The sequence below is a fragment of the Colobus angolensis genome, unplaced genomic scaffold (assembly GCF_000951035.1).
Source record: "Colobus angolensis palliatus isolate OR3802 unplaced genomic scaffold, Cang.pa_1.0 Scaffold82, whole genome shotgun sequence".
Lineage (NCBI taxonomy): Eukaryota > Metazoa > Chordata > Mammalia > Primates > Cercopithecidae > Colobus > Colobus angolensis.
The window spans coordinates 1134744-1159844 of record NW_012122043.1 but is presented as its reverse complement, the minus strand read 5'-3'; the positions used below and the strand labels follow the sequence as shown (position 1 = coordinate 1159844).

The 25101-nt window shown below is 57.9% G+C and overlaps 2 protein-coding genes across 2 annotated transcripts in view; both read left to right on the top strand.

Annotated features, from left to right (window-relative positions):
* LOC105502944 (putative ciliary rootlet coiled-coil protein-like 3 protein) overlaps positions 1–18705 on the top strand; it is a 77531-nt gene extending 58826 nt beyond the window's left edge. The window contains 10 exon segments of the mRNA XM_011929641.1: positions 369–489; positions 1158–1291; positions 10798–10947; positions 11342–11494; positions 11744–11863; positions 13084–13131; positions 15481–15606; positions 16386–16565; positions 17919–18001; positions 18489–18705. Coding sequence (XP_011785031.1) covers positions 369–489; positions 1158–1291; positions 10798–10947; positions 11342–11494; positions 11744–11863; positions 13084–13131; positions 15481–15606; positions 16386–16565; positions 17919–18001; positions 18489–18705 — 1332 coding nt within the window.
* A 6051-nt stretch (positions 18706–24756) lies between these two features.
* The window catches only part of SNED1 (sushi, nidogen and EGF-like domains 1), a 93565-nt gene continuing 93220 nt past the window's right edge, over positions 24757–25101 (top strand). The window contains exon 1 of the mRNA XM_011929640.1: positions 24757–24849. Within this exon, the coding sequence (XP_011785030.1) occupies positions 24757–24849 (93 nt within the window). The remainder of the gene's footprint in view (positions 24850–25101) is intronic.

The following is a 25101-nucleotide window of genomic DNA, read 5'->3' as shown; positions in this document are numbered from 1 at the left end:
CCAGGGTCCCGTCTGCACTCAGCCCCAAGTCCTGCCGGGGCAGCCCCTGCCGGTCCCCCTGAGCACAGGCTGTGGGTCACCACCTGCCAGCTTTCCCACACCACACCTGTGCTTGAAACCTGGACCCTTCAGGCCCAGCCCCAGTGGGCACCTCCACCTCCCCAGGCCTGCAGGTCAGCTCAGCTTCCCCGTGGGACCACCTTCGCCACACCTTCCATGAGCCCACGACCTGCCCCGCCCACTGCCCTGCCCTGCACACCACAGGCTAGACTGTGAGCAGCCCCAGCTGGCCCCGACCCTCTAGCAGACACCTCGGCCCTCCACCCGCCCGCTGGGCTGCCCCCACTGACTTCAGTCCTTCTGCCCAGGACGACTCCCGTGTCCAGATGGCAACCGTGAGCAGCCGGCTGAGCGAGGCAGAGTGCAGGTGTGCCCGGGCCCAGAGCCGTGTGGGGCAGCTGCAGAAAGCCCTGGCTGAGGCGGAAGAAGGTGACCTCCCTTGCCCTGCCCCGCCCACCCTGGGAGTGGCACCACCATGTCCCCACTGCTGCCAGCTATAAGCTTTCAGCCCCTGGGTGGGAAGGGAGCCTGGGGACAACACCCAAACCACCAGGCCTGGCGAGGCTGGGCCAGTACTTGGCATCGGAGTTCTCAGCAGTGACTTCCCCAGAACAGAGGAGTGACGTCCACAGGCCCCTCAGGGCCCTCCCGATCTGGCCCCCAGCATCCTCTGCACCCCTGCCCCACCCTGGCCTCCTGCAGTTCCCACTGGAGGCCTTTGCCCAGGCTGTGCCCTCTGCCTGGCACCCTCTCCCCCAGACAGCCATGAGGCTCTCCCCGGACAGGCCCTGCCCCTTATCACCCCCTCAGAGAGGCCCCTTCCTTCTGCCCCCCACTGCCTCACACACACATGTTTCTCTGCTTATTGCCCCCTTAATTAAAGGAAAGAGGCAGGAGGGAAGGATGGGTGGGGAGGAGGTCCAGAGTCCAGACACAGGAAGCCGGACCCTGGGACCGCCCCTGGACCCTTGAGCTGTGAGGATGGACCCGCACCCCCACGTGGGAGCCAGTCACTCAAGTCCACGGAGCCTCGCATTGCCTGCCTGTGACCCGGGAGAGGCGTGGGAGCCCCTCGAGCCACCCTGCTTGCCCCACAGGCCGGCGCCGGGTGGAGGGTGCTCTGAGCAGCGCCCGGGCAGCGCGTGCCCTGCAGAAGGAGGCGCTCCGCAGGCTGGAGATGGAGCACCTGGCGAGCGTGCGTGCAGCAGGCCAGGAGAAGCGGCGGCTGCAGGTGGGGCAGGCGGCAGGGCGGGTCCCAGGTGGGGCACTAAAACAAGGCCTCTCGGTCACCCTCACACCCCGCAGGGAATTCCACAGAGTCGGGAGGTGGGAGAGAGGGGTCTGCAAGGGCTTCTTTGGGTGTTCAGGGCTGGAGCCAGTGGACCAGCCCAGCGGGGCCCTGGGGCAGAGGTGCAGGCTGGGTTGTGGCAGGCGGCTTTGGGGTCATCAGGACTGGGGCTGTCCTTAGCAGAGCTGTCTTTAAAGTGGTTCTAGCCCTTGTTTTACAGATTGGGAAAACTGAGGACTTGGCCCTGGGAGCGCAGCGCCCCAAGTCCAGCCCCTTCCTTCTTGCTGAGGCCACACTGGCAGGCATAGGGGTGGCCCTGGCCCAACCTTGGGGCTCTTTATGGGGTCACATGTCCTGCTCCAAGACCACTTTTCATTCTGTGTCACTCAGACACAGAAGGGGTCTCTCAGGAAGGGCTGAAGTCAATATCCCTACACGCCAGGCTTTGTGCTGGGGAGGTGGCCGCTGGGTCTGAGGTTTTCAGGTGAGGAGCCTGGGCCTGGAAATGGAATGGCCAGGCTGGAGTGGATGGAGGCCTGGCCCAGGCCTTGGTTCTCAGTGCTGGTGGGGAGCCCCAGGCCCCGCCCAGCCCCGCAGGTCCAAACAGTCCCTGGGGTGTCCTGAGATTCTCTTGTCAGGACCAGGGGACAGCTGTTCCGCTCCAGAGTGCTCCCTTGCAGGCCCCAGCGGCCAGGGAACAGCATGTCTGGCTGAGGTTCCCCAGGGCAACTGCCCCCAGGCGTCCCCCAACCCATTCTGGAAAGAGGGAGCCTGCACAGTGCAGAGGGGACAGGGCACAGAGATCGGGGAGCCACTCCTCTCCAAGTGTCCCTCCAATGAGGGAGGCCTGGGTGAGCTATCAGGAGGGACAGCCTTGCAGGTTGGCAGAAGGGCCCCAAGGGCAGCCGGCCAAGCCTCGACCCCGAGGTCAACTGCAGAAGCCACCCGTGGTCCACGCGGGACTCAGCCTGGGAGCCTGGTGGCCCTCAGAGGTCCCCAGAGGGCTGTTAGCACTCAGACCAGCAGGCAGGCCCTGAGTCCCCCAAAGGCCCTGAGCCTCTGAGGAGGTGGCTCCTGCAGGGGAGAGGGGAGGGGCAGAGAGCAGAGACCAGGCTGCAGAGAGCAGGGTCCTCATTAGCCAGGAGCTTGGAAATTTCTGCTTTGGAAAGACCCCTCCGGTGGCAGCTGCTGGGGCAGGAAGACTAGAGACGTCTGCAGAAAGACCCAGGCGGCCTGGCCAGGGATGGGGTCAGGACTTGTGAGATGTCCAGGAGGTGGGGGGACCTAACAAGTCAGGGGACCTGGAGCGGGCTGAGCCGGGCCAAGCTCAGCCTTTCATTTTATACGTATAGTCACATGTATGCCTTCCACATGCGTTCAGAAATAACGTCCTCTGTTCACAGGTTACACATTTTGAAACAGGCCTTCTATTTTATTTTATTTTTTGAGATGGAGTCTCATTCTGTCACCTAGCCTGGAGTGCAGTGGCACCATCTTGGCTCACTGGCAACCTTCGCATCCCAGGTTCAAGCGATTCTCCTGCCTCAGCTTCCCAAGTAGCTGGGATTACAGGCACCTGCCATCACACCTCATTTTTTGTATTTTTAGTAGAGACAGGTTTTGCACCATGTTGGCCAGGCTGGTCTTGAGCTCCTGACCTTAAAGGGTCTGCCCACCTCGGCCTCCCAAAGTGCTGGGATTACAGGCGTGAGCCACCTTGCCGGTTCTGAAAGAGACCTTGAAGTCAGCCTTTACAAATGCATTACTCAAATAGGCCACATTTGATCCAGTTCCTGAATTTATCAAAGCTAAGGATGATGTGTTGGATTTTCCCACTACAATTCTTTTTGTCAATGTCTCCTTTTATTTCCAAGGAGAAATAAAAATACCCTATTTCCAAGGGTATTTGACTTCTAGATTTCTTGACTCTTCGAATTTGAAGTTTCTCGGTTAACTTTTCCTGAGTGGCCTGAGTGTCCTGTGACTGCTGTTTGTCTTCCTCTTGGCCTCTGCTTTTTTGGTGTTTGTGTTTTCAGCCTCCGTTTCATCGGCCTGGCTTTGGTTTCAATCCCACCTTAGTGTCTCTGCCTCTTCTGGGGGAATTTGTCCCACGTAGAAGTTTTGTGGTAACCCATGCTCTGTTTTTCCTTAGGTTGCTGATAGGACACTTTCTCCTTTCCGTGTGTCTTTCCTGCCTGTCCTGTCTTGCATGGTAGGGATGATTGATTCATCCTCTTTTCCCTTAGCATTTGCATCCAGGGCCTCTTATGGCTGGCCCAGGACAACGCCCTGCCCCCTCCAGCGACCGTGGGTCTTGTCCCTTCCCTCCCCAACTGCACTGCTTCCACCTGTGCCCTAGGAGCTAAGACTTTTGTTCCTTAGAACTTCCTGCTCTGGACACTCCGCTCCTCCAAACCTGCCCCTCAGGGGGGCTCTGGGCTCTCCTGCCTATAGGCTGAACTTCTCTTGGTGTGTGCGGACCCCAGGGCTGTCTACCCACAGCAGCCCATACCTGGTGCACTACTTACTGCAACAAATTACTGAAGACTTAACCCCACTTTTGAGCCCCCAGTCCCATGGGTGAGAAGCCTGGCATGGTGTGACTGGCATCTCCCCTCTGGGTCTCACAGTCATGGGGTGGGCTGGGCCACCCAAGGCCCCAGGGAAGAATCCTCCTCTAGGCTCATCTAGGTGCCTCCGGGCGCATCCTGGCTCATCCCAGCGTGGTGAGTCCAGCTCCTTGCGTTGTCAGGCTGAGCCTCATTTCTGGGCGGTCAACCAAGGGCTCCCCACTCCTAGCCCAGGGCTTCCTCGGCTGCCTCACAGGGTGGCAGCAGCGCCTGCACCCCACGCCTCCCGTCTCCACGTGCCTCACACCTCACGGCTCCCTCCCGCTGACGCCCGAGGGCGTGCATGAGTGGGTGAGGCCCACCTGGGTGGTCACCCTTTGCTTAACTCAGAGTCAACTATTCGCGTCCACAAAGTCCCCTGGCCTGAATCCAATGTAATCTCAGGATAACGTCGGGGCCAGAGCTCACAGGGCCCTCTGAGGGCTCTGCCTGCCACATGGGTCCAAGCGACGTGTTACCAGCTTTGGTGAACTCCGTGCCTCTGGTATGATGGCTGGGGCCGCTCATGGCATCTCTCCTGGAAGGGCCTGGTTTTCATTTGATTCTGGACTCCTTGTTTGCCTCTGACCTTGAGTTCAGATGGGTTCAAGAAATGTGCGGATTCCCTGGGTTCTTTGTGTTTTTCTTATCAGGACTCTTTCCAGAGCGGCAGCCAGAGGCCTCCATGTCTTTGAAATTAAAAAATGTCACCAAAATGTGGGCATGTCGGCCCCTTTCATTATTTTTACCTACCCTGGCAAGCCCTCCCTACTTGTCGACTCCAATCTACCTTCTGTGTACAGAGGTTCCTTCCACTGAAAAAAAAAAAAAAAAAAAAAAAAAAAACCATCTCTTCTCCTTCTCCCTCTTCTCTGTTCTCTTGTCCTGGAATTCTCAGCATCCCAATACTGACCCCCGGACCTGTCCTCCTGGCTTCAGTCTTGAATTTCTCCTTCTCATCTCGGTTTTCCCCAAGGTCCCAGGAGAATTTCAGGTCTTACTCCTCCTACTCAGCTAATCTCAGGATCTGCCGCATCTCATCTGCTGCTCCTGCCCCCACAGCGGCCTCCTTCGGTTTTCATTTTGGATTGTCCCACCTCGAGACCCCTGCCCTGTCCTCACCTTGAGAACTCCAGTTACCATCTTCTGATGCGTGTCAGTAGCTCACTTCTCTGTTTAATTAGAGACCCTCAGATCTGATTCCTCAGATCGACTTTGCTTTCTCAAACCCCAGTAGACACTAGTTTTATGATTTTTTTTTTCCTTTGCGTGTCTTTAAAGAAAGGAGTTCTAGCCTTGTTTGAAGTTGGGAGTGGAGAGGAGCCCATCAGGGACTTTATGTGTCCCCATCCTAATATTTCAGGCTCAAAGGGAAGGCAGAGAGAAGGGTTCCAAGATCCCACAGCCACAGGGAGCCACTGGGGAGTGTAGGGAGCCAGTAGTGGAGTTCTGGCCCCTCCCAGAGCTGTTCTGTTCCCCAAGTGGGGCGGGGTGGGGGGGGGCGCTCTCTGGTGCACAGTCTTGGTGGGACCCTCCACCTCCCCACCTGCTTGCCTCACAGGGATGGGGGGCTCCCTGGGTCCCCCAGCCACAGCAACCCTCTTTCCTGAGGTCCTGGTGGGATAGAGTTGCCTCCCCAACACCCCTGCAGCTCCCTCCAGTCCTCCCCGTTCTGAGCCAGGGTATGAGGGTACGGGGGTCCCACTTTGGGTCTCTGATCCAAAGTGCAGAGGACACCTCTGACATTGATCAGTCCTTTGTCTGTATGCATTTTTCTGCCTGGTCTAGAATTTGCTCAACTTTTTTTAGTGAAATGTGCTAAAATCTATCATTGTTGTGTCAATGTTTTCTTATAATTCTGGCAATCGCTGTTTCACCTATTTTTAGGCAAGTTGGTTTCATCTGCCCTCGGGAGTCCTCCAAGTCCCTGGTCTCCAGCTCTGAGGAAAGTTTTTCCCAACTTTTTGTGATCTACTGGTCATTGTGGTGGGTTTCTGGGTTCAGACACACCTAAGTCACCAGAGGCCCCCACTTTTGACACACAGCAAACCCAGGCAGGGAGTTCAGGGTTGAAATTTTCTAGCCAGCCAGGGGGCTGGGAACACACAGCCATGCTCCCTGCTGCCCCGTGCCCCTTGCTGAGCCGGGGGGGGCGGGGTGGTGCTAGGGTCCAGTAGGGCAGGCCTGGCACCTCTCCTGGCTCTGCCAAGCTCCCAGCACAGTCTAGAGCCAGCTCTGCATTTGACACAACTTCTTTCACTTTCATGGATTGGTTTTTCCCCTGTTTCACATAAGCCAATGTGTTTGTCAAGAGAAAGTTAATTAAAAACATATTTTTCTAATTAAATGGTAGGCTGTGCTATGCAAACAGTAAGATTCTTGTTTGAGAGCAAATCCCTCCCCGTTTCCAAGGCTACCATGGGAATTTGATAGAACAGCCATGCAGGACCAGCCTGTGGCGTCAGGACACGCGCAGAACACAGCAGCAGTGCCCAAGTAGCTGGTCAGGTCTCCGAGCAGGCGGGAGGCCTGGCACTCACCCAGCATCACCCACAGCCTCATGTGGGCTCAGAAAGGCCCACCATGCCACCCTTGGACTGACGCCTGGTCACAGCCTCCGTGGCTCAGGGAAGCTCACGGCGTCCTTGGACTCTTGCCCAGGCCTCCTTCCCCTGCTGTGCCCATGTGCCACACCCACCCCACCAGCTCCCCACCTCCCCAGTGCCAGCCCTGGAGTTCACCTGCCTGTGGGGGCTCAACTCAGCATCAGTCACAGGTTCTAAAAGTTTCCGGGGTTCACACATGCCCAAAGCTAGCAGAGCAGCTTAGGGCTGGTGGGGTCCACAAGGTGGACACTGAGCCACAGTCGGACTTGATTTCTCTCAGTGTTTTGTCAAGAATTTTTACATCTGTAATTCCTTTATGGTGACGTATTTTTCAGATTTGTGTTAAGAAAATTTTATTATTTTATAAAATGAATTGGTGGGCTTTCCATTTTTTCCATCACTTGGAACACTCAAAATAACTTTTCTTGAAAGGTTCGTTTAACTTCCCTGTACATATTCTGCAGCTCCTGTCATTGTAAAGAATACAATTGAATTCCCTTTCCAATCTCTTTTCTGTCAAGGGTCTGTTTTAGTTTTCCATTTCTTCTGGGGTCAGTTTTGGGCTGTGGGAGCATAACTCATCTTACACGTTCAGTACATTGCCAAAGACCTGCACATACATCTGCTCAGCATCACCTTCGTTATATACATGGTCTTGTCACCAGTTACACCTGCTTTATATGCATAGTTGTGCCTTATTTACATGTGGAGTTACAGCTGTTTCTGTCCTTCATGTTGGCGATTTGTTTCTTTCCCTTAGCCTGATTTGCCAGCAGTTCATGTTTTATTCCTCTTTTCAAAGAATCAATTTATCTCTTCTTTTATTTTTGTCTAGTTTATTGATTTCAGCTTTTGTTTCTATGAACACTCTATTTTTATTTTTAGTTTGCTTTTTTAAAATTTTTTTGAGGGTCTTGCTCTGTTACCCAGGCTAGAGTGCAGTGGCATGATTTCGGCTCACTGCAGCCTCTACCTCCTGGGCTCAAGCGATCTCCCTACCTCAGCCTCTTGAGTAGCTGGAACTACAGGCACATGCCACTACACCTGGCTAACTTTTGTATTTTTGTTTATTTGTTTGTAGAGATGGTATGAAACCATATTGCCTAGGCTAGTCTCGAACTCCTGCATTCAAGTGATCCACCCACCTCGGCCTCCCAAAGCGTTGGGATTACAGGCATGAGCCACCACGTCCAGCCAACACTCTCTTTTTGTTGTAATTTTTCTGATTTCTTGAAAGGAATAAGTAATTTATGTTTGGGCTTTGTCTTTCAATAGTAAGAGCATTTAATGTGATCCTATTTTCCCTAATTGTGGTTTGGTATGTGTCCCATCAGATTTTGATGTGAGTTCTTTTTCTTTTTACCAGTTTTCTAGATGTTTTCATTTTTATTTCTTCTTGAATACGAGGGTTATTTGAAAGCATGAGTGCGTGTTTGTGCCACTTTTGGTTGCTTATGTCATCTTCCTGGAGAGGTTGTGGCTTGGGCAGGGATGACGGTTTTCTTTTGATCAGCTTCTGGGTGGATCTTTGTTTATGCTCCCACTTTGTCAGTTGTTTGTCGGTAATTTGCTTTTTTGGTTTGGTTTTGTCTATTTGTTTGTGATGTGTTTAGAGAATACTGGACAAGCTGATTGCAAAGTTTACAGGAAAGAATAGATGTTTGAGATTTTCCAAGAAAATTTTGAAAGTGAATAGTACAACAGGCTATAATGCTAGTATGGTCAAAGCAGGAGAGGCTGGCAGAATAGATACAGAGGCAGCAGGGCAGGCCACAGTCCAGAGGAGGCCCTGCCACCATGAACTAGCATCAGACCCTGCCCTCGCCCTCTGTCTGGCCCCAGAGTTCCACTGTGTGTAGTGAAGGGCTCTGACACCCTTGTATCTGAGGACTGTCCAGAGCTAACTCTGTCCCGTGACTGGCCTGAGGGCAGGATGGGGCAACCGGCCAGTGCAGGGAGCCCAGGGGATACCTGCCAGTGGGCAACCGAATTGGCCCATCGTCGCCCAGTGGATAAATGGGTATCAGACTGAGGACCCCAATTCCAAGAGCCCAAAGGATGGATTTGGCGAGGGTTTGTGGCCTGCCTGTCCTCCTCTGTGCAGCTGGCAGGATGCTTAACAAGGCCTTTGTCCCTTCTGCTCGTGTTCAGCTATTTCCCAGCCTTCCATGCAAGCCCTTCATTTGTAACAGCTTCCCTGGGGGCATCTCAGAGTCCACAGCATCCTCTCAGTCTTTTTTTTTTTTTTTTTTTTGAGACAGAGTTTCACTCTTGTTGCCCAGGCTGGAGTGCAGTGGCATGGTCTTGGTTCACTGCAACCTCTGCCTCCCAGGTTCAAGTGATTCTCCTCAGGCTCCCAAGTAGCTGAGATTACAGGCACCCACCACTATGCCCTGCTAATTTTTTGTAGTTTTAGTGGGAACAGCGGGGCTTCATTGTGTTGTCCAGGCTGGTCTCGAACTCCTGACCTCAGATAATCTGCCCATCTCAGCCACCCAAAGTGCTGGGATTACAGGCATGAACCATCACACCCTGCCCCAGCCTTCCTTTGGTCCCAACGAGACCCCTGTGAGGCTGCCTCATACCTGCGCCCCAGATGGGGAAACTGACATTGGAGCTCCGCATGCTGGCTCCAAGCCCAGGCTCTCCCCTGCTCAGGCTCCAGGGCAGGAGCCCCTGGAGCCCAGGCTCATCCCTGAGCACTCAGCTCTGGGGGAGAAGGGCTAGGGTTCTTTCCTGTAGCTACTTAAACTCTCAGACCGAATCCACGTTTTCAAGGTTTGTTTTGCCAGCCTGCCTCTCACACAGCATCAGGATTTAGAGCCAAAGGGACACAAGAGATGAGAGCAACTCACTGGGGCCAGTGGGGCTGTGCATTAAAGGAGAACCACTCAATTATTACGGTTCATTCAAATTCCATAAAAGCTGAGTCATTACAAGAGGTTTGGGACCTCTTAAAACTGCCATGAAATATTTAAGCCATATTTGAAGAAAACTTCTGCTTTTCTACTGGAAAATTATATAGAAAATTATAATTTTCAAAATTGCACAAAAGGTGAAGCATCACAATCTGAGGTGCAAGCATTGTCTTCCTTCTTTTCCTTTTTTAAAGTAACAAAGTGTTGGACCAAAAAAAAAAAGTGTTTTCAGAGTCCGGTCACTCCAGAAGGAGCTAGCCATTTCGCCCACAAAACCCTCAGGAAGGTGCAATGGTGGGGGCTCATCAAGACCTGATCGGGCCAACTTGCAGTCAACAAGCTTCCAGTGACAGATGCCTTGCAAGCTCCTTCACACGTCTGGGGCCCTCTCAAGGCCCAACAGCTGCTAGCTCTGGGGCTCAGGGGACCTCACGGGTGCCATCCTCCCTCCTGGGGTGACAGGAAGGCGGGGTTCCTGCAAGCAGGAGGAGAAGGCAGCAGTGTAGGGTGGGGGCGCCACGGGGAAGGCTATGCACAGAAGGCAGCAGGTGCACGTGGTTGAAGTGGTGGTGAGATCCCCGGGCAGTATCCTGGGGGCAGCTGGGAGCACCACAGGCCCAGAGCAAGGCAGTGGCATGGCCGATGATATTCAAGTGAAATGCACCCTCAGCTGTCATGGGGTAGCACCTGGGGACAGTGAGGAAACTGAAGGGTTGTCACTGGTCCCAAGTGGATAATGGTGGTTTGGACAGGCTGATGGCAGAGGGGCTGAGAAGAGGGCGCAGGGGTGAGGGACACAGCGGGGATCATGGGCCGTCCCACCTTCATGGGCTCTGGAGCTCCTGAGCTCAGTATGGGACTAGCCATGTCCCCAGGTGGGAGCCGAAGCAGGAGAACACACAGTGTGATGGCAGAAGGGGCAAGCAGGGCCTGAGCCAAACACGCTCCAGGAGCCTTGGGGAGGGTCACCTCAGGCTTTATCCCAAGGGCAGTAGGAGTCACCAAAGCTGGAGGCAGGGCAGGGATGCCACTGATGTGCCCTCTGAGACCACTGGCTGCAGCAGAGAACCTGCCAAGCCTGAACCTTTGCCCATGCTGGACCAGACCCCCAGGACTTTCATCTCAGGCTTCCTGGGGGTTCACACCTTTGGTTTACATTGCAAACACAACCGCCTGATCAACACACTTCAGGTTGTTCTTAACCATGTTCTTGCTGTTTTCATCCCAGTGATACAGTCCTGCCAGACAGTCTAGGCAGATGCCCTGAGGTGAGGGTTTCACTGTCTCCAGGTGGGCCCTGTGTCTCCTTCCCCCAGGGGCAACTGGACACGCTGCACCAGGCCCTTGATGAGAGCAGGAGGCACAATCAAGACCTGGCCAAGAAGGGGAAGCTGCTGGAGAAGCAGCTCACCAACTTGGAGCACAGGTGCCAGGAGGCTGAGGGATCGCTGGAACCCCTGCGACAGGTGAGGGTGCCCAGGAGGGCAGGGTACGTTGTCACCAGGAGGCGGTGAACAGGCCTACAGGGAAGAGGCCCTGTGGTCCTTTGCATTATCAGCCCCTCAGCATGAAGGGAGGCCTAGAGAGATGCTGGAGGCAAGTGTGCAGGCCTGCAGAGACCCAGGCCCCATCCAGTCCCCCGCTGGCAGATGGGGAAACTGAGGCTGGAGGGGCCCACAGGGAGTCAGGGGCTGGATTTCTTGCCGTCAGTAAGCACCCCTACAACAGAGGAGTCAGCTGTAGACACACCGTTTAGGAGAAAATAAGCTGAGGCCAGAGCCAGCCTTAGATGGAACGACCCTGCTCTCAGAAACTCGGGCCCTCCCAATCCCTGGCCCACGCCCAGCATCTCCGGCCCAGGTGCTCTGGCGGCCACAGCAGCTCAGCGGGGGGCAGGAGGCGGCCGAGGCGCAGGCAGAGAGGCGCGTCCTGCAGGAGCAGACGGCGGCACTGCGCACCGAGCGGTCGCGTCTGCAGGGGGAGCTCGCGGCGCTGCGCGCTCAGCTCGCACAGGTAGGCGGCAGCGGTGGTCCTTAGAGAGGCGGGAGGAGCTCGCGGCGGGGATCCGCACGGGCGTGGCTGGGCGAGGCGCTGGCCCACGCAGGCTTCTGTGTCCTCACCTGCTGGCGGGGTGGCACTAAGCTCAGGGTCCGGACGCCCACAGGTGGCCACAGACCTACCAGTGGTGTCGTGTGCGCCCTGCCTTGACTCTCCCTGGGCAGGCACCTTGGGTCGGGGCACAACCCTGGCTTTGTTCTCCAGTGTCTGAGCCCAGCTTTGCTGGAAACCGAGTGACCTGACACACCGCGCCCCCCAGAGCCCCAGAGGTCCCTGCTTATGGTGGAGATCGCCCCTCCCTTGGGGTGTGGGCTGGAGCAACAGGTGGGCCAGCCTGTGCAGGTGCCCCACAACCTCCCCTCTCAAAGCTCGCAGGGACAGTGGCCACTGAGCTCCTGGTAGGGCTTGGGCAGACAGAGTGAGAGACCAGGAAGAGCTCAGTAGTCAAGGGGTGAAGTGATGGTCTTCACCCAGTCCTGTCATCCCCTGGCCTTCTGGGTGCAAGACAGGGTTTCGGAACCAAAAGGTCAGACAAATGTGGACCACCATGTCCAGAGGTGGGCTGCAGAGGTGAGGCCGAGTGGAGGCACCCTGCTGGTGGGTGCGTGATCCAGTGATCCTGACCACTGAGCTCGGCCCCCGGGCCACACGTGGGCCCGGCTCCCACGCATGAAACCTGAGGTAGCAGAGCCATTCGCGGGGAGATGAGGGGTGCACAGCCGCCAGGTTGACTGATAGGGAAACAGCCCCAGAAAGAGGAAATGGCATTCCAGGAAGCAGGCAGAGCTTCTCAGAGCCCACACCCCAGCCATCACTCTTTGGGCCCACCAAGGAGGCACCTGCTATGTACAGCACCCCTTCCCCATCACCTGAGAGGCGGCTCTCTTGTCCTCTGTGAGCACTCCACCCACACCCAGGCACTCACTCCACCCACACCCAGGCATGCACCCTGGGAGTCTCGCTGCCCCTGACAGCAGGGGCTGGGTGCATGCAGGGGCCCCCACCTGGCAAGTGAGGGCAGAGTGGGCACATGGTCCCAGCCCACAGGGTGGCCTCACACCGATCCCTCTTTCTGTTCATCCTCTGCTCCTTGACACCGGCCCCTCGAGCTGTCTGCACAGCTGGGCTCCTCCCTGATGGGGATATGGTGGCTGTCCAGGGCTGCAGGGCTGGACACTGCCCTTTCTACAGCATGGGTTGTTTAAATGACTCCAGGGCACCATCAGGGTCCTGCACAGGGACTGTTTGGCTCACAAACGGGGCTGACAGGAGAGGCTGGTGCATCACACGGGCACATGGGCACAGCTCCCACCCACCTTGTGGGTCCAAGGTGCAGGGTAGGGTAGCGCTGGTGGCCTGAGGCCAGAGTCCCTGCATAAGCTGTGCCCACCTCCCTCTGGACCAGATGGTTTTGGAGGGGCTGCCTCCAGCTTGGCATCCCTGGACCCTGTTGCCCACTACCCAGGTCTCCTCATGGCCCCTTGACCCCAGAGCCCCACACCCACCCCCTCCCAGCTACTCTCCTGCCACCCTTGCCCACACAGCCACAGAGTGGCCGCCGAGGTCAGGGAGAGCTATGGGAGAATCTGTGGGTCACCCCGCCGGAGGGACAGGCCTGGAAAGCCAAGCCGGTGTTGGTGGCACCACAACCCGTGCACAAGCTCTCACCTCCAGCGCCCAGCGGGCCGAGCTTGTTCTCCTTGAGAAGTTTGTGTGCCATCCAGGCCAGATGGCACAGGGGGAGGGGCGGGAAGGGCGGGTGTCTTTGGCCTTCCATCGTGGAGCCTGGGGGACAGCCCCTTGTCCCTCTGCTGGGTGCTGCCGAGGCCCTGCAGGAACAGGGAAGGTGCCCACATGGCCACCCAGGCTGGCCCTGCAGAGCGGGCTTTACCAGCTGTTGGCCCTCACAGCCCCCCTCTGGGAGTGGGCAGGAGGCCCCAGAGTGGGATGGGGCTCCAGAGGAGGCAGCCGGAAGGAAGATGGGCACTCTGGATGGGGGAGGGGAGGATGGCATCTGCTGAGCTGGCCCCTGAAGGGTCAGTGCCCCCATCTATGAAGTGGGGAAGGCAGGTGCTGAGGCCTCAGGGGCGAACCCCAGAGCAGGGTGGCACTTCCCAAGACCTCACTGACACCTGCACAAGGCCCTGCAGCCCAGCCTGCCCAGGGGACAGGGGCCAGCAGGCGAGGGCAGTCACGGAAGCCACCAGCCATCTTGTCCACAAAGGACCACCTGCCCTCCAGAGTTGGGCCAGCCAGTGGGGTCCAGTCACCAGCCCCTGCTGCTGTTCCTGAAGGGGGCCCAGCCCTGGGCCATGGAACCAGGGTGTTGGGGCCTCCTGTGGACCCTGCTGGGGGTGGGGGAGCAGGGGGCTTGCATCAGCCCTGGTTGCGACAGCACTGCCCGGGGACACAGAGCCAGCTGTGGGCACAGTGCCCGCCGTGAGTCCCTGGAGCCTGAGGAGGGGGAGGGAAGGAACAGCTAATGAGTTCCAGGAGGTCAGCTGTGAGGGGCCCACAAACCCATAAACCCTTTATTGGTGTCTCAGGAGGGGAAACCCGGATGTGGCCGTTTATTTATTTTGGATTTCACTTTTCTCTTCTCTTTATAACATGCACTTCCAGGAGTGTAACTGGATTTTTAAAGAAACAGGACTTCCTTTTTCAGTGCAGGGGGACTCTGTTTTTCTCAGTCCTGAAGAAGAAAGGAACCCTTATTCTTTGTAAAGGTCCAACCACTGACCCCGTAACTAACTTTACCCACGCAAATTATCCCCTCTGTCTCAGGGCCCGAAACCAGGCCTGCTCGAGCCCTGAAGCCAAGAGGGCAGGTTTGTGGTATGCCGAGTGTGTGCACTGAGCCCCAGGTTTGCTGCCCAATCCTGGGCCAGACCCAGCACCCAAGAGAGGGCAGTGGGGCCAACAGAGGACTGACCTGGCATTCCAGCCCAAGACTGTCGCCCCTGTGGACACAGCCCCAGCAGGCAGGACTCTTGGGGCTGGGCACAGCAGAGCCTAGAGTCAGCCTGGTTTGGAGAGCAGGGCAATGGGTTCCAAGCCTGCCTTAGCGCCTGCCTGGCCCAATAAGCCTCTGACGTCATGGGATCCCATCCACACCAACCACCCATGAGGCATGCCCCAGGCCATCTGGGGGCGCTGGAAGCAGGCTGTCTGGGGCTGGTGGACGGTGTTCCTTGCCCAGGGCTGCTCTCTGTAAGAGAGAACTCTTAGATTCAATCCTTTCCTCCAGAGGGCCCATTCGCAAGGGAACAAAAGGTCCCTGCCAACTTTCCCACAGAAAATGTCTGTTTCCTGGGTAGCCTTCCCTGATATTTAATCTGCAGCTTATCCCTCCTGACCTGTACCGATGGGGTGGGGAGTGGGTAACTAAGGAGGGGGCTCACGGGCAGCCTGCAGCCTACAAGGAGAACGGACGGTGGGGATGGTGATGCCAACGCCACAGGCTTTTTGGGACTGAGACAGCAAGTATGCCTGGCTCTCAGGGCCTGTGCCTGTACGAGCTCAGCAGATCCTGAGTGCCAGCAGCAGAAGGCAAGTGCCAGAGAGTGCAGGGGATCATGGCTCATGGGGCTTGGAGGAACACTGAGAAGACGTTTGCGGGGTAGCTCCTGGGATGTCACCTTAAGAGACGTAGAGAGTCCCCCATTGAGGATGTTGATGGGGACATCTGCTGCTCTGTAGCTGGATGGGGACTTGGCCCCATGCTCCTCCTTAAGCTGTCACTCTGGCTGCAGATGTCAGATAGACCTGGGTGAGGCCGGGGTTCCTGGCCCAGGGCAGTGCCCTTCCTGACCCTGCCAGCTCTTAGGGGAATTCAGAGTCCTTCCCAGAGGCAGCCCTGTGCTCCCAGAGGAGAGCTGACCTGACCTCACTTCCGGCCACGAGGCCACAGGTTCTGCCTCCTGGGCTCTCTGCAGACGGAGCAAGAGATACTGAAGAGGGAGGAGGATGTGGTGAGGCTGGGGGCTGAGAAGGAGCAGCTGGACCAGTCTCTGAACAGCCTGCACAAGGAGATGGACGGAGTCCTGAGGCAAAAGCAGCAGCTGCAGGTCAACTGGGCCAGCAGAGCTCTGCATACCCCAGACTTGGGAACAGACCTGGGGTGGGATCCAGGAGGGTGTCAGTTCCAGAGGGGTGGCTGGTGTACCTCCATCTCACATGTGCACACATGGGGAGGGTGGCTGGACCAGCTTGTGCATGTGATGGATACAGACTCAGACCAAGGCCCCAGGCAGAGCTGGAACCAGGACCCAAGGCTCCTGCCCTTCTTGAGACGTTGAAGTCCCCGTGGGAGCCAGGCCCGGGCTCTGTAAAGCAGCACAAGGGTCAGACGAGGGAGGTCAGAGAGACCTGTGGGACAGGGCCAGCGGCTGCTGCCTGCTTGTGCTGGGGCGGGGGAATCCCCTGAGGCCTAGGGGCCTGACACCCACAGAAGGGGCCTCAGAGGCTTCATTCTCCCTGTCCACACTGGACACCCCCCATCCTCAGAGACCAGCAGGGGATGGGGGCAGGATGGGCCAGAATCAAACTTTGATGCCCTCCAGACACCCAGCCCAGACAAAGCGAACCTGGGATGCCATTAAAACAGATTGAGGCCCACCCTGGAGGCTGTGGCTTAGTCTCCAGCCCAGCCAAAGCCAAACCAAGGCCTGTGGGCTGAACATGTGCACCCAACCCCAGGTCGGCTGGGCAGTCCTAGCCAGGGTCAATGCCGGCAGAGGACAGTGGGGCCCACAGGGGCAGGTGGAACACCCTGTGGCACTCCTGCCCTGGGATTCTGTGTGGCCCTCGGTGAGACAGCAGTGAGACGCCCAAGTTCTCACTCCAGGCCCAGATGGCGGAGATGGAGCAGGCCCACGCCCAGCAGCTCCGGGACCTGGCGGCCCAGCACCGGCGGGACCTGGCCACAGAGGCAGAGCGTCTGCACGGGGCCCAGTCACAGACCACGCAGGCCCTGGAGTCCCAAGAATGGACCCACCAGCAGCGGGTGAAGATGCTGGAAGAGCAGGTAAGGTCGGGACCCCAACCCCCTGGGTGAGGGCAGAGGGAGGGAGGGAGGACTGGCATCCCCACAGCAGCACCCAGTAGGGGTGACTTCTTGAAGTCTTCTAGCAACAGGGGCTCTCCACTGCCACCCAGTGGGCTCCAGACCCGCTCTGGGCACTGCCTGCACTTCTTTGCTCTTGAGGGCACGAGGTTTATCTCATATCCCAGTGAGGTCACTGGGAGGTGGAGCGTGGATTCTGGGGCAGGTCACCACCCTCTCTGAGCCTCCATTGCCCTGTCTCTAAAGTGGGGTAGGGAGGACAGCTCCTGTGAGGGGTCACTGGGAGACTGAACTGTCGCTATGTGTGAGGTGCTTAGACAGCACCCGGCACACACGGTTGTAGCAGAGGCAGCCCCTGCACCTGTCCTTCAGAGTCACAAAGGGAAAACAATGGTACGCGTGGCACATGTGGGGATGAGGTGGGCACAGTGAGGTGTTATGCACTGCACACCCACACATGCATAGGTGCACGTGACAGACCTGCTGGGCTGAACCACGGAGCCTTGGAGCTCAGAGCTGTCAGGACCTTAGAGCTGTCTGTTCATTTTACAGATGAGGAAACTGAGGCCCAGGAGGTGACCTGACTGCCCAGTGTCATCCCCAAGTTAGGGCCCCCGACCACCAAGGCACTTTTGCTAAATTTATTAGCAAAAGGACATTTATTTATTTCCTTATCATTCTGAGTGCCTTTTTTTTTTTTTTTTGAGATGGAGTCTCACTCTGTTGCCTGGGCTGGTATGCAGTGGGACAATCTCAGCTCACTGCAACCTCCACCTGCTAGGTTCAACGATTCTCCTGCCTCAGCCTCCAGAGTAGCTGGGATTGCAAGTGCCCACCACCATGCCTGGCTAATTTTTTGTATTTTTAGTAGAGACGGGGTTTCACCATGTTGGCCAGGCTGGTCTTGAACTCCTGACCTCAGGTGATCCTGAGGCCCAAGGCCCGCCTCGGCCACCCAGAGCGCTGGGATTACAGGCGTGAGCCACTAAACCTGGCCTCATTCTCAGTGCTTTCATGGCCTGAATAGAAGCAGGCCCATCCACCCAGGGTGCGCAGTGGCCATAATCCTGAGGCGTCCGCAGGTGGGCAGAGTGGGCATCCGTGGTGAGAGGCAGAACTGCGCATCCCTCTGGCAGCAAGGGAGTCGGTCTGACGTCTGCTTGATGTTTCTGTCCCATGCATGCCACCTCTCCTCGGGAGCTGTGGACTGTGGCCTCCAGCCCTTCCTGTCACAGAGCCCTCCATGCCTCTGTGCCCTGGGGGCCCTGGCCATGCAGCCTGCCCACCTGACCTAAGCCACCGTTCTGTCCCCAGGTGGCCGGCCTGAAGGAGCAATTGGACCAGGAAGTGCAGCGGCGGCAACAGGCCCACCTCGACCAGGCCTTCCAGACAGGACAGTGAGGCCTGCTGCACACCACCCAGCAGCCTAGCCGCCTTCAGCCCTGACTGGCCTGCAGGGGGCCCTGGGGAAGGTGCTGGAGGCTCTGGGCTGCTGGGGGAACCACTGTTGGGAAAACCAATGCCGTGTGCTCTGCACAAGAGAGACAAAGCTCAAATGGGGTGGGCACGATGCCAGCAGAAAGCACAGGGTGCAGTAGCCACCACTCACTCCTCAGGGTCCCCAGGCAGCGGCACACTCTGAGCCCACTGACCACAGAGCTCCTCCGGCCCCTGGGGACTCGGCCTGCAGCTGGTGCTAGACCACACTGCGGGTCGTTCATCTCTGACAGCCCCTTCCCCTCCGGCAGAGAGCAGGGGCTTGGGCATCCTCACAGCCTGCCCCTGCCTGGCACTCCATTTCCACTTTGGAGGAGCTGGTCTGGCCAGACCCCCGGGGCCAGGCCCTGTCAGGCTGGCTTCCCCGGCTTCATTCCGTGCCCTCAGCTCTGTAAACACGGGAAAACACGTGGAAAACATTTCCACCAAGTGGAGCCAAAAACATAATGTCCTGTAAGGCCAGCCACCACATCCCCACGCCCAGCGGCTGCGAGCCTCCGCATCCAGGAACTGCGGCCGTCACGGTGGCAGGTGGCTGGAAGTGACTCAGATTCAAGTCCCCGTGACTCACTGGCCGCCAGAAGCAGGGGAGTGTAACACTTAAAGCTGTTACAGAGCCTCCCATGTTCCCGGCCTGGAAACGCTGGGAACGGTCCTGCGGGACTCCGGCCGGGTTGCTATGGAGACCCAGGCGGCCATCTTGGGCCTGTGGCATGGGCCACCTGTGTCCATCTGCGCTTCGTCTCCATGGCCATTGCTCAGAGTGACTTGTTCTCCTCTCCAAAGGGCCGCATGCTTTATAGGTGGTCATTTGTGATACCTGTGGGGCACCAGCCGGCCCAGTGAATCCCTGCATGTACCACAGGGGCCTCCCGACCCGGCCGCAAGGACTCTGGCCAGAGGCTCCCGGCCCCCACCCATCACAGTTTCTGTGAGCCGCAGCTCAATGTGCAGCAGTGTCTATTTCAAGATCACTCTGGGACTTAAAATAGTCTGTCCTGGCACACCTGGTTTTCTGGTGGACTTAGTAATGGAGTTACTATATGCTGTGAATTGTGCAAGATCAATAGCTAAAGAGAGGTGGTCAAATAGGCTGCTTCCTGTCTGTCACCTCTGCCTGATTGTTGGGGGCTGTGTTGAGAAGGATTCTGAGGTTCAGCCTGGGCTCTGAGGGGAAGAGCTTGGTGACCCATGAGCAGAGGTTACTTTGGGCAAAGGAGGAGTCTGTGGTGGCACAGGTGCCCTAATAGGCACTCCCTGCCGTGGCCAGTCAAGGGCAGAGGACAGCAGGCAGGCCTGCCCCACTGCTGGAGGGCGCTCTGCCAGATGGCAGGTGGAGAGGGTCACTGAGAGGCAGCGTGTGGTGCTAGGGCCTGGCACTTAGTAGGTATGTCCCTTCCCTGCCTTCCCTCCCCATCCGCAGTCTCCTCATAGAGGGGGACTCCCACCCCGCAGCCCTATTTAGACAGCTCGCTCTCCGGCAGTTTCAGGACCCTCCCTGCCCTGGCTGCTCATGGTGAATATTTGAAATGCACGTGGGGGCCTCAGAATTTTGAATTTTAACAAATAGTTAAATCAGCATAGGAGATGCTATTTTAACTTGTTCAACCTAAAGGCATGTATTTAGGAAAAGAGGAGTTTTCTAGTGGAAATACATTGGCATGTTCTTAAACATGTCCAGCGGTCGTGCATGGGCCTCTGTGTTTGGGTCTCATGATGACTGAGAACCGTGCTGCGGTTTGGAGAGTTCTCCCTCTGTTCTCACAGCAGCCCTTTGAGCACCTGGTTTGCAGATAGGGAGGAAGCCTTGCTTTGGGACAAGTCTGCACCAGGTCGACAGAAGGGGGTCAGGCCCAGGGACCTGACAGCCCAGGTCAAGGCTCCCTCTCCACTGGCCTCACCCCAGGCCCATCTGCCCAGTGAGGGGCAGGCAGAACCCACGTTAACCACAGGACCTGCCCCAGAGCCTGGGGTTCCCCTGCCCCTTCGTGAAGGCAAGGCCAAGGGAAGAGGGGGCTGGACCCCTTCCCACGCCCTCCGCAGAGTCGAAGGGAAAACACCATGCGTGGCCTGCACCCAGCCTCCAGCCCAGGCCTGCCTGGACAGGGGTCCCAGCTGTGCCCCCACCAGCTGTGCAACCCTGGACAGATTCTATAGGTTTTGGTTTCCCCGTCTATAAAGTGGGGTGATCCCAGCCCCAGAGGGCCATGGTGTGTCCTCCGTGAAGGATCGCCCAAGCTGAGGCCAGAAGGACTCAGCTAACGGTGGAGGGACTATCACCTGCAACAGCCACGGCTCTGCGAGTGCCACGTCCATCTCCCTGCTGCCATCCCCAGCCTGTAGAGCAGCCTCGGCCATGGTCCAGCGGGGCCAGGGTGTTCGAGGGAGCAGCCCCTGAGGCCAGCCTGGTGGAGGTGGCGCAGATCCGTGGTGCTCCCAAGGGGAGGGCAACTCTCAGGGTCTGCCTCTAGAACCCACAGCAAGTCTGGGTGTCGGTGGAAACTCAGAGGTGGCCCTCAGGCCTGTCCCTGCAGGGGATGGACCCCCAGAACCACCTCATGGAGTTGGAGCCACACATAACACTTGTGGCCTCGGAGGCCTCCACAGTCTGGCTCTTCCTCTGCCTGCCCTCTCCGGTGGGCAGAGGGGATAAATGTGCCCAGGGTTTCTGAAAGCCAGGAGACCCTCCCCCACACAAGGCAGGGATGCAGGCAGGGGCCCAGCTTCTGTCTGAGACAGAACACAAAATCCCTTCGGATTCCTGCCACCCTTGAGGCTTGCTGAGGAATGTGGGGCATGCAGGGGGTGTTGGTGGGTCCTATCCGGCCTCTGGCTAGGAAGCTCTGATGCTCTGACAGGACCTCAGGTGCCTGGGTCAGGGGGCAGCACTCTTTGCAGGCATCCAAGGATGGGGATGCAGACCAACGCACGGAGGGGACAGATGGCAGAGGAAGGCCCCCTGGGGAGGGGGCATTGGAGGAGGGGCCATGTTGAACACAGACGACAGCACCCAATGGGACACCAGCGCTCTGAAGCACCCCAGGTTAGGGAAGCACAAGCTTTGGTTGGCTGAAGCCGGGGCAGGAAGTGGGCCAGCTGGAACCAAGAGCATTGTTTATCTGGGCTTCCAAAACATTCATACTTTTCAAATTAATTGCAAAAAAATGTTAGCAGGGAAACATAGAAAGAAGAATGTCACCACCACCATGATTTGTGACCTGCAGAGCCCCTGAGGTGACACCCAGCTCTCCCTTTTGCTAGCACACGTGTGCTTAGGACGGTTGAGGCTATAGCATGGATGCCACTCAGAGCACTATTTTTTAAAGCTTTTGCTTGACACGATACCATTAGAGTTTTCCAGAATCACTAAAAACGCCTCAGAGCATAATTTTGTTGCTGCAGAAGCTCTGGGGCATCGGAGGACCCCGGGCCTGAGTGCCCCTCCACTGCTGGCTGTCCCCGCCGTCCTGGAGCCCACAGGGCTCTGTCCTGTCTTGGGCACTCGGGAGATGGACAAGGCTCCCAACGGGAGGCAGGGTCTCATCACCTCCAGGATGGGGAGAGCCGATGCCTGAGCCCACGCAGCAGTGAACATCCTGGGAAGGAAGTGTTGAGCCCCAGTCCCGTCGTTTCCCTAAGATCAACCACAGAAGTCCCGTCATGGGAGTCAACGTGTGCGCGGCTCCGTGTGCATGAGAAGAGGAGGTGCAGGGCAGGCTGTGCGACCCCCATACTCCCTCAGGGGGCCAACCGCACCAAGACCCCAACCCGGACAGTGACCAGGTGAGCAGGTGGAGCGGCCCTTGGCCTCTGTGACCTCCTGGCCTCATTCCAGAGCACGTGGAGGTTTACTTGGGATCGGGGCTTCTGGGGCAGGGGACCTGCACTCCACCTGCCACTTCTGGGAGAGAAGGAGAAAAAGGGTGGGCTACAGCCAGCCAGCTCCTGCCCTTGGCAGCCCAGGCCTGAGCCCCCTGGGATCTCCCACCCCTACCCTGTGAGGACCAGACAAACAGGCCCAGCCGACCAGGTGCAGGTTGGGGAGGGCACCCCCCACCTTCGCCTGCGTGGAGCCCCGAGCCTTGGGGCATCCTGAGGGCAGCTCCCGGGGCACCCCATCTAAACTGCACACACACTCAGGCCCTAAATTAAAATGTCACAGGCCGGTTGGGGAGGCTCAGGTTTCCTGGCCACGGAACATGAGCCTGCTTGATAAAACAATTTTGGTTTTGATAAATGTGGATTTTCTGTGGCAGAGACAAAGGCGCCCTTGAGTCCAGAGGGGAGCCTAAAACAGCACATTGCTGGAAAGTATTTCCTGATCATATTTTTAGCACCTGAAAAAAACATTTTTTTCTCTTTTTTGCCTGCAGAGTTGTGTGCGTGCGTGTGTGTGTGTGTGTGTGTGTGTGTGTTTAATGAAATGTAATGCCCAGCAGCAATGGGGCCTTGTGTTAACCCCCAGATCCCCGGACCCGGCTGGAAATCTGCACAGGGCGCAGGCCAAGGCTGGTCAGCAGGGTACGGGCCCAAGGAAGAGTGGCCTCTCTGCGCCATGACCAGGGTCTGGCCCATGGCCAGCTGCTCCCCAGGCCCACGAGCTCTGACTCTCCGGGACAAGGACGAGCCTAAGCGTTTCCAAACGCTGCTCTGTGGACCCCTGCGAGGCCCACCAGCCCACCCGCCTGGAGAAACAGGCCTCCACTCGGTGCAGCCACTGAGTGCCACTGTGTGCCCCAAGATGCCCTGGGCCCTGGGCAGCCCTGCCCTCAAGTTGACCCAAACCCAGCCCAGAAATGGGTCGTTACCCAGGCCCCTGTCTTATGTGCTCAAGAGAAGGTCAGCAGTGGCGAGAAGGGCGCCTGTGGCCTGAGCAGCCAGCTTGGAGGCAGCACCCTGGCTGGGCTCTGAGAGCAGAGCAGGAGCATGTGGTGGGAAGTGGATGGGTAGTAGGGACAGGGCAGGAGGTGGGCCAGCCCTAGGGGGGATCAAAGCCTCAAGCCCTCATGATGATGCTTCTTCAGGGGAGAAATCCTGCCCTGGGGTTGGCACTGCCGCCCCCCACCTTCGCAAACTCATGGGAAGGGCCTTCCAGCCAGGCCCCAAATGCACTGAAAAGAGGATAGAGGGCTGCCAGGTTTTTCTAGAAAAAAGACAAATAGAAAAGCGTTCTCCCTGATTCCCGCCATGGTGACGCCTGGCAGCTCTGTTCCTGAGGCTGCTACGTGGGGCCTTGTCCTGACCCCACAGCCTGTGCCAGCGAGAGGTGGGAGCAGCCCTCCCTGCCCAGGGAGGCCAGGGCTGGGCTGAGGAAGGGGTTAAAGCATGTTCCTGAGGGCCCGTGTGTGTGCGTATGCTGCCTCCGTGCATGCGAATAAGTGTGCGTGGACGTGTGTCCATGTGTGTGGAGACGTGTCTCTCCTCGCCAGGTTCTCACGGAGAGCCGGCCTCAAGTAGGGATTCTACAAGTTCCTCTCTGATTCCTTCCTCCAAAGAGAGGAGGCCTTGACCTTCCTGGCCCTGGAACCATGGCTGTGCTGCTATCCTGGAGCTCTGAAAGCTGGGACCGTGACCTAAGGGCTAACTGTGGGACAGCGCCCGTCCTCTCCCAGGCTCAGTTTACCTCTCTGCAAACAGAATCGCCACCCCATGCAGGGTGGGAAAGGTGCCAGGGGCAAGCTTTCAGGAGGCGCTCACTCTCAGGGGCGTGCCAGTGCAGGGTCAGCCCCTCCTTAAACATTCTGCACCTGGCCCTGATACCAAATCTAAAGGGTCGTGAACCTTTAAGTGAAAACACCAAGTGCAGGATCTGTGAGAACCGGCAACACCCAGTCACACCCAGAGAACCCTCTGCTGCCTCTTAAAAATAACATTGACGGCGCCGGCTCTCGCTGAAAAACAACACATGCTCACCTGAGACATTTCAGAAGATACAAACACGAAGACAAAACACCACCCAGCACCTCAGTGGTAGATGCAGCTACCATCAGCCCGGCCTTTTCTGCTTGTGTTTGAGGGGTGCACCCTTATCTTTGGGGGCCCCAGTGTGGCACGCAGCCAACATCACCCAACACTAAGAGACGAGACGAGGGTGGGCCAGGTGGGTTCCAGGAATCAGACCCTGCCATGAGCCTGGGGACACAGAGGTGGTCCCGGCTGGGCCCCTGAGGAAGGACAGACAGGCACAGAGCAATGCCCAGGCCAGCAGCCCCAGAGGCAGGGGGGAGGGCTGGCAGGCCACAGGGTGTGGACCCTGAATTCAAATACTGGGACTCAGGGTCCTGCCCCAGCCTGCCAAGGCCAGCGTCATGGGCCCGCTTGCCCCCAGGGCCTGAGTGGGTCAGTCTTCCCCACGGAGGGTTTGCTTTACCCAGGGGTCGCCCCCGAGGTCCTGAACCTCCCAGGAATTTCTCCTGATGTGGCCGCGCAGATGCAAACACTTTGTTCCATGCCTCCAAGTCTCCTGTCCGGGCTCTTCCTCACACAAGCCCAGGCAGGGAGTGGGCTCCGCGGGTAGCCTGCCCCTGAGGCTGGAAGCCTGGCGTCCCCAGGCCCAGGGCTGGGAAGGGGGCAGCATGGAACGGGCCTCTGGCCACTCTAAGAAAGGTTCATCCAGGCACTGCCCGGCCAGGGTGCCCCTCCCGCCCCCCGCATGATGACACGCCTTCAGGGCGGGCCCAGCGTCTCAGGCCTTAGGGACACAGGTCTGCCCCAGGACGGCTCTGAGGGTCCAAGCGCCTCCACCAGGGTAGGGACCCGGAACGGAGCGTGGCCCCACCACGGGGCGCGCGCCCGCAGGGCCCTCGACTTGCCTGTTTCCCGGGCCAGGGGACGGAGCTCCCCGCGCGCCCGCGCCCTCCCACGGGGCCTGGCGCTTTAAGAGACGCCCGATTTGCATGGCCCCGCCCCCCGAGTGACCGCCGGGCTGGATATTTAAATCGTGGCCCCAGGGGCGGGGCTGGCCCCGAACGCGGTCCCGCCCGGCGCTTTCCTCCGCGGA